Source organism: Haliotis rubra, unplaced genomic scaffold (assembly GCF_003918875.1).
Source record: "Haliotis rubra isolate DU_JTF1 unplaced genomic scaffold, ASM391887v1 Scf123, whole genome shotgun sequence".
Classification (NCBI taxonomy): domain Eukaryota; kingdom Metazoa; phylum Mollusca; class Gastropoda; order Lepetellida; family Haliotidae; genus Haliotis; species Haliotis rubra.
The window spans coordinates 334,067-343,025 of NW_025765148.1; the positions used below are offsets into that span (position 1 = coordinate 334,067).

At 40.3% G+C, this 8,959-nt stretch overlaps 1 protein-coding gene across 1 annotated transcript; it reads left to right on the plus strand.

Annotated features, from left to right (window-relative positions):
* Positions 1 to 4,291: 4,291 nt before the first annotated feature.
* LOC124266087 (F-box only protein 39-like) lies at positions 4,292 to 8,422 on the plus strand. Its single transcript, XM_046700904.1, has 4 exons — positions 4,292 to 5,041; positions 5,626 to 5,875; positions 7,346 to 7,507; positions 8,175 to 8,422. Exons 1-4 carry the CDS (start codon positions 4,322 to 4,324, stop codon positions 8,318 to 8,320), a joined length of 1,278 nt encoding a protein of 425 aa, XP_046556860.1. The 5' UTR covers positions 4,292 to 4,321; the 3' UTR covers positions 8,321 to 8,422.
* Positions 8,423 to 8,959: the final 537 nt, after the last annotated feature.

Sequence of the window (8,959 nt, forward strand, 5' to 3'; positions counted from 1 at the left end):
TCTAGTAATAGTTATATATATTATAGTTTTACAGTGGCCACTAACGATCCTGAAGAAAACCATTTATACGATAGTGTCACACTCATTGAATATCATACATCATAGAAAATTACGTACACTAAACGCCAAAAGAAACGTTACCCTCCTACCTTTATGAATTACTTAAAATCTATCGTAGATATGTTAGAAGGTATTAGTTTACAGGAAAGCTTTACAACACAGCTTTATGCAAATCACGAAAAGAAATTTCTCAAATGCATTCATATTTACGTGAAATGCATCTTTTTCAGAAGAGTTAAATTGTCCTATTTTCGTTCATGAAGAAATAAACCAATAACAGCGATTTAGATGTCCAAAAGCAAGGTTGACATAAAATTCTGCTTTGGGACAATGATAAACCATTTAAAGTCACCATTGTTCAACTATTAAAACAAGAAACAACTGCTGCAGAGTGTGTAAAATTGTAAAATAATCATTCCTATGATTTCAGCCTTTTAAAACATTTTCTGTTGATTTGCATTAGTGAAAACAAGTAAAACAAGTAAAAATGTTTAGGAACATCTAAAATTATCTTTGTTAACATTTTTGCTTGGTAAGTAACTTTTTTCTCCATTTTGTGTTTACACATAGCAATATCAATCGCCAAAATGCAGCAATATTCAAGCCGTATTTGCATCCATTTCACAAGTACGAGAAATATGCCACGATTAACAGCTGAAGAGAGTGAAAGTGCCATTGGGATGGTGCAGATGGGGTCGACATACAATGCTGTTGCCAACGCCCTCGGACGCCACCGTATCACGGTTATAAGACTTATTCAGGGCTTGGAACAGACAGACTGGGATCACCGTAGACAGACCGAGAAGTGGACGTCCACGCATCACAACGACAGCTGAAGATAGGTACCTCCGTCATTAAGGAAGGAGGGTAACGTTTCTTTTTCTTAGTGTATATGTAATTGTCTTATCTAATTGTTAAATACGTAAATACGGCTTCAGGAGGTAATATATGATTGGTCAGTAAAGACTAATGAGTACAATTTACTACAAATGTATTTACAAGTTTCAGTAGTGTGGGAAATTGCTCCATGGGCGTATCATGTTCTGCTAATCATATTTGATTATGGCATGTGGCCAACAGATTCCCGTTTGGCCGCGGTATTAAAGGGAGGGCACTCTAATACAATCAGTGAATCATGATTAGTTGCCCTTGGTTCTGGTAAGAATATCCCATTGTTGACTAAGCTTAATCTTGTCTTAATCAACATTTTCATTGACAACGTTAAAACAGAATTTGATGCCCGGTGTCAGCCTTGCATTGTTTTGTTTTTTGGCCTTTCGTATCTTTATCGACTTTCTGTCTATCTGACAAAAATGTCTTCTGGGAAAGGAACTTTAGTTTGACATGTATTTGCATAGCAAAAGCTGTTACGGTCGACGATATGTGAACCATATACAAACATATATGTTTTTACGTTTTTCCCCTTTGCATCATTACACAGAAAGTAGTGATATTATATTTTTCGTAGCGGTAAGAATGCATTTCACTGAACACGTCAACCATTTTCGTGTCGCTTCGGTCAATGTATCAGAATTATTGCGAGGGGTTAGGGTTAGGTTTAGGGTCAGGTTTAGGATTAGGAACCTAATCCAATATAGTAACTATAGGTAGATATCCGGTGTAAATGTAACATTTGTTGTTTCTTGTTTCGCATTTTTAAAACGTCGAAAGTACACGATGAAATAGTTTAATGTAGACAATTTAGGCTAATAGCAATTGGCCTGGAACTTGCACTAAGCAATTTTCACACGATTGGCGATTAGGTGGGGCCCGTTTCACAAAGCCCTCTTACCGGTACGACCTCGTAAAGCAGGTCGTAGACCACCTCTTACTTTTTTACCCCGTTTCACAAAGACCTCGTATATTTACACTGTGCCGTAAACAGCCCAAAATATAGGACCCCGATTGACCTGTCGTAAATGCATTAGGAGGTCGTAAACACTACAAAGATGGCGTCAACGATTATGGCACTGCAAGTGATTAAAACGCGCTAACAAAGAAGACCTGAGAAATTTTGAGACAGGTCGAACGTGCTCGACACTCATGTTGTTTTCTAACTGTGCAGAAAGTTAGAGCCCCAACTGAACAAACCTACAAGGCGTTCACATGCTATTCCGACCTCCTGCAAGTGTTGTGTACACAGAGGTATTTGGCAAAAGGGGTTTTCCTCAGTGAAATCGGGGATCTCCATGGAGTATCCCGAGCTAGTGTGTCAAGAATACTCCGCGACACCGCTAGTGCTCTGGCCGTGTATCTGGACTTGATTAAAAACCCTGGGTGCCACAGGGACATATGTCCTTCCTCTTCAACCCTCACTTTGAAGTCCAATAAAATTCTAAATATGTCACGCACACAAATATACTTCACAGTTTTGTATTCTGCGGGAAATTCCCTGTTTCTTGATACCATCCACTAAAATCTCAGACAAAGCTAAAGTGCTTAAATAACCTTTCAAAATAGGCTTCATCGTAAATGTCGCCATTTTATACACAATACGAAATCACGATTCACAGCATTATTTGCTGTACAGTGTAGACAGTATGTTTTCAAATGTGAAAATCGGATAATTACTGGGAGTACTGAATTTCAAAAATAACATATTAATGATCACTGAAATCAGTTTTTCATGATATCACTAATGATAATCTGAAACGCTGCCGATGAACCTAGAATCGGTTTGGATGTTTTCGAAAATATACTTACACGAACGCCGAAGTGCGCTTTCCGCCATATTGGATAGTGTTTACAAAATCACGTCTCGCAAAGGCCGGTATTGAGACGCCTATTACATCACGTATATTTCATAGTCAGCTGCGACAAATGCATCACTGAATTCCCCATACATTTCAAAATCAAATCACAGTTGGTCTTTGTTACCAATACCAACTGGATATTGAGTGTGAAAACAAACGCTGTGCTCGGAAGACTGCGCTACTGACGTAGTTTGAAATGTAAACAAAGACAAATTCCGATTTATACTGCGTAGCAGCCGGCTATTCATTGCTTTCAATGGCTCAATACCTTTAGAATATGTATTGATAGAGTATCATAGCAAGAAAGAGGAAATGAAAAAATAGATACAATGCAATGATTTGATACTTCATAAGAAATTGTCAAAGTTTCCGTGCAACGAGACGCCATAACAGACGCAAAATCACACAGAACGACAACGGTAATTATCAGCATTTCTGGCTTCTTCTCTTACTTACCAAGAAAACATATAACAATACACAGATAGGCAGAGTCACTCTGATTATTTACATTTCATATTTATGTACAAACGATCCCTGAATCAAGGGAAGAGTCCTCCCAAAATCCTGTGTACCCTTGTCAGCGAAGCCGCCATTTTGTAAGAAATCGGTCATCGGTTGTGATGTCACACGTCAACATTGTTGTACATATTAGGCAATATCTTTGAGGTGAAGGTCGGATGAAAAAAAGGTAAACACAATCGTCCTATCCTTCTGATTACACTTTCAGTACTATGATGTATATTTTGCGTATCATTCAGATATTTTTTTCATGAAACCAATTTCAGTACCTACATTTAGCCTTGTTCAATATCATATCATACGTGGATATAGGGTATACGTTTTTATTCTTTGAAAGTTTTTGATTGTTTGAATAAAAGTTACAAAAGAAATTGACACATTTAGAGTATCACACCATATTTTAAACCTTTACACAAGTGTTAGTAGATCAAGCGTAGCCATAACTGCAACATTGACTTTAGGTCCTATAGTGTGCAATATTCAATACATTGGGACTAATATTGCAGTTTCATATGAACAAGTTAATGGACAGCGATTTAATTCAAACCTTATAAGTAAAACTGATAATATTAATGGAAATGATTTATACATTTTATCTTGTAATTTTCAATGGAATTTAGTGAGAGAATCCAAAATAATTCATTTATTGATATTTTTTTACGATAAGATAACCTGTACATTGAATTAAAAACATAACATTTGCATTGTTATTCAAACTGTATTTCTATTTTGAAATACTTTGGGAATAACAAGATAAGCAGGTGCCCGTTCGGTCTCGCTTTATGCGTTGCTATGCAACAAAGTACCTCTTATACAATGTACGACATGGATTTAGGACCGCGTCGTACGACATGGATATGACGTCTTTGTGAAACGGTCGTAAAGGAGGTCGGAAGAGGGTCGTAAACAAGGTCGTATGGGCTACGACCTCCTAAATTTAGGAGGCTTTTGTGAAACGCGGGATTACATCTCCTCTCTGGGGAGGCACAATGGAATCTTCATCTTGGGCGTACCTTCCGGATACGGCTTTGATAGAAATATACTGTTATTTAAATGACCAGGAGCGGGCAAGCATGGCTCTTGTGTGCCGTAGCTGGCTCCGTGCATTTCATGCCCCGTGTTTATGGAGGCATCGTAGCGTGGAGCTAGGGGGGTACCGGGCAGTCATTACTGGGGTGAGGGCGTGCAGCTTTGCTGAGCAGCACGGGAAGTACTTACGTCATCTGATCGTCTCTTGTAACCATCCATCTAACCATACGTCCAAAGTCGTTCAGAAGAATATTGAAAGTTTTCTACAGAAAATTCAAGGCTGTCGCCTCGTAACTTTTGACTTGGAAAGGTTGGAACTCGACAGATTTTGGAAATTTGATAATCTTCGAGAAAAGGTGGTAGAGAGCATTTGCCGTTTTTTTCGATCGCAAAGTCACATAGAGGAGTTTGATATGAGTTCTGCCCAGTGTTCGCTGACTAATGGTTGCAAGTTGCTGGAGAGCCTAGGTAATTCTTCTGGTCATGTTGTGAAGACTCTGGGAATTGAAGATTTCTTCCATACCCGACTAGCTATATATCAGGTGAAGCGGTTCAAACAAACTATAAGTTACTTCACGGCACTCCAGGACCTGTCAATCAACTACAGCTGTCTGTCCGATGATATTTTGAACATTCTCAACAAAAATCTGGCGGGAAAACTCACGCGCATTCTCATAAAGGTAAGTCAACTACATAAGCTCTCCTGCTTGTGTGCGTGCGTGCGTGCATGCGTGCGTACTTATTCATTTATTTATACGTCATGGACATTCGTCACATATTTTTAACACACTGTGATGTCATAGCCTGTTCAAAGACACATATCCATCCAATGACAGATTTTCCATGAGATCTTCAAACTTGTCTTCAAAAGAGTCAAAGAAGACATCAAGGCAAAAACAGTCACAAATGTGACGCATGATAATACAATACCTTCCAGAGAAACCGTAAAATATAATATATAATGCTGAGCCTTCATTCAATATTTTAAAAATTCTTACTGATACATGGGAACAATTACTAGTACTACAAGTTTTAAACGGACATTTGGGTTTGAAAAGGCCATAAATGTTAAGGCTTCTCTTGAAACACCTTGGGATTTGGTGCAAAAAATTATCAGAATTAATGACAAACTAATTCATTTTATTAGCTTGATGTGAAAATAACTCTTGGATAATATGAACCTTGAAAACAACAGGGGAATGTCCCATGAAACCTTGAGAAAACTTTGAATTGTCGTCTTTCAAATCTGTATTTTTTTCTGCAGGTTCTCAAGCCAGACCCACATTTTCATCGAATTTCTGGAAGGACTTGGAAAATGTTGAAAAGTTCGTGCCCAGATTTGACAGTGGAAGTCTGGTTTGAGAGTATCGGAGTGTCCACTGACGTAATTCCTATCCTTGTACCTGAAATGCCTTTACAGGACATGCATATGTGGAGCGGCTACGACGATGACACTGACTGGAATCTGTCGGAGACCATCACCCACCTCGGAATCCATTATAAGAAGACTCTTCGTAAGTCTCACTAAACACCACTGAGATTGGCTTTCACTCCTGTAGACGGGCAGGGTGTTCAGTCCCTTTATCAGACTAACGCTTAGTCCCTGAATATATAAAATTTTGGCAGTAACGAATGGATCCATTTAAACTGAAAAGGAGCCCCAGTGTGTAGTTAGATTCAGATTCCTGAAGCAGGGGAAATCTAGACTTGCTTCATTCAGGGCTTTAGCATTGCTTGACATTTGGGAAAATAATGTGGTTCAGGGACGGACTGATGGGCGGTGAGGTAGCCTAGTGGTTAAACCTTTTGCTCCTCGCGCCGAATACCCGGGTTCGATTCCCCATATGGGTACAATTTGTGAAGCCCATTTCTGGTGTCCCCCACCGTGATATTGCTTGAATATTGCCAAAAGCGTAAACTAAACTCACTCATACTCAGTCTTTCATAGGTTCTGATTGGACGACAGTATGTTTAAACATTCAGTGGTTCTCGGCTCCGACTGGACGGCAGAATGTTTAAACATAGTAGTTCTAGGTATCGAATGTAAACAAATAGTTAGAGGACAACGTGAGGCATGCTTGTATTTAATGTTGTCACCAAGCCTTTACACTAGAAGGGCAGTAGAAACTCCCAAGTTGTAGACATATCTTCAAATGTATATTGGCAGAGAACCAGAGCAGCAGCTGAACCAGTCGAAAGTACCAACGTGAGCCAGGGTCACACACGACTTGAACAGAATTTACGAAAACGTTTACTGTTTGTGTTTTCGTATTAGCGTGAAACTGTATCATTTATCGAAATCGTCGATATCACTTGCTATCCGGAGTCGTGCGTGACCAGATCAGTACAAGACCAAACCCGGGACCCCGGTGAGAAGTACAATTCTCTATTTCATGTCTCTTGTGTTGACTCAATTTCGAATATAACACTTTCATGCAGGATCCTCGTGCACCCCCCCCCCCCCAGCACACACAGTCACATCCCTTTCGTAGACATGTTAAGAATATGTACCCAGCGCAAAAATATATGAAAATCTTGCGGCACATTTTATTGTTTACAGAGAGCCTTTCTCTGCTTACAGAGAACCTTTCACTGCTTACAGAGAGCCTTTTATTGTTTACAACCGCCTCCGTGGTGTAGTGGTTAGAGCGTCCGCCCGGAGAGCGGAAGGTCGCGGGTTCGATCCCCGACCGCATCATACCAAAAGACTTTAAAATATGGTACTTGTTGGTCCCTGCCTGGCGCTCGGCATTAATGGGTACTGGTCGGCTCGGAGTCAGTATAATGTGTGTGAGTGGGGTATTCATGCTTCACTGCGGCATGGTATTTCAGTGGGCTAGCACTATAAAACCAGCTCAAGTCTGGACTAGTACAAGCAGCCGCACATACACATACACACGCATGCACGTCGTCATATGAGCGAAATATCCTCAAGCGCGACGATAAACCCACTTTCACCTCACCTCACCTTTTATTGTTTACAGAGAGCCTTTCTCTGGAGTTGGACAACAACCAGGAGTACATAGATGATGTCCTCGTGCGCATGCTCTCGCGCTGCACGTGCCTGCATGAACTCACAATCAATGCCGTCCTGCACGTGTTCACGATCGAGGCCATTTGTGAGATGATTCAGGAGAATAAAATCCGTAAGTCCTTTTTTCGTTCACCGGTAAATGAGAGAATGAGTGAATTTGTCGTAACGCCACAGAACGGTAACTAAGCTTCCTAGTGTATCCTGGCTTCTGTAACGCCGCAATGAGCAATATAGTTCGGAGACTAGTAGGAACTGTTCAGCTGTAGGTTGAAAACCAAAACACTCTTTTACTTAAAACCATGAGCCTTTCTGAAACAGTCTGAAGCATTATTGGGCATTTTAAAAGCATTTTATATTTTTTGCGAGAAAAACCTACCACTGAATTGTCACTTCTTGACGTAACTGAAATACCGAGAAACAACACTCAACTGACATGGGACGTTGTAACTGTAAATTCTGAATCTTGTACTAAAATGTCATTCGTTACCATTCACGTTGTTGTAGCAGGGCGTGGCGTCATCCCACAGATGACATCGTTACGTTGTCAGCTTGCTGACGGGGTTTACATCTTTGGTCATGTGGACAAGGCGTCCGTCTTCGGATCGGAAGGTCCGTGGTTCGAATCCCAGCGCGGGACTCGGGAATTTTATGGCCGTTACATTTCGCGACGAACCGAATGGTTACGGAAACGGGCGACCGGTGGTTAGGCGCCGATAGTGGGCGGAGTGTATACATCATCTGATACATCATGTGGTACATCTGTGTTTGTTTTACTACAGTCTTGCAGGTTTTGCACGTCACGGTGTGCGGCTTGACAGACATAGAATGGGCAGAGCTTAGCTATCTGAGGGAGAAGTTCACACCCATGTTGAAGGAACGGCACGTGGACTTCAAGCTACAGTCGGACCTGATGATTGACAGCTAATGATATACCTCAGGATGTGATTGTCTGGGCTGTGATATATACGTTAGAAGCAGACATGTTATATATTTTTATATCAAATATACCTATGTTATATATTGTTTGATTTCAAATCAAGATTCTAATGGATTTTTTTATTTATACATAGTAAACGAGAGGAGTTGACGCTCTGGGGATAGGTGGAGAGCAGAGAACAGTGTTTGGGGGATGTTTTGAAGGGGTATCCTGGTGGTCATTGAGCGATTGGGGTTGGAATGATGAATTTGCGTTGGGATGATGAAAGTACGATTCTCATATTGAAGGACAGAAAATACATCTATCTGTCATCTGTTCAGTCTACATTTTTTTTGTAGGAGTTAACACTTTCGGGAAATTTAATTGTATACAGTAAAATGTACAAACATAATTTTGATATTTTTATTTTATACACCAATAAATGGATTATAAAAAAATGAATTTCTTGTTCTCGTATGTTTTGTCAGTGACATGCAATCGATAAATATCGTTGTCATCAAACGTTGTGTACTGGGAGTTATGTGACGTAACACAGTAGTTCAGTCATATATTGGTGTGTCAACTGCACGTGGTAGGGGTGGGGCGGAGAGAGGGGTGCCGAAACTTTGTACCTTGGGAAACACATAA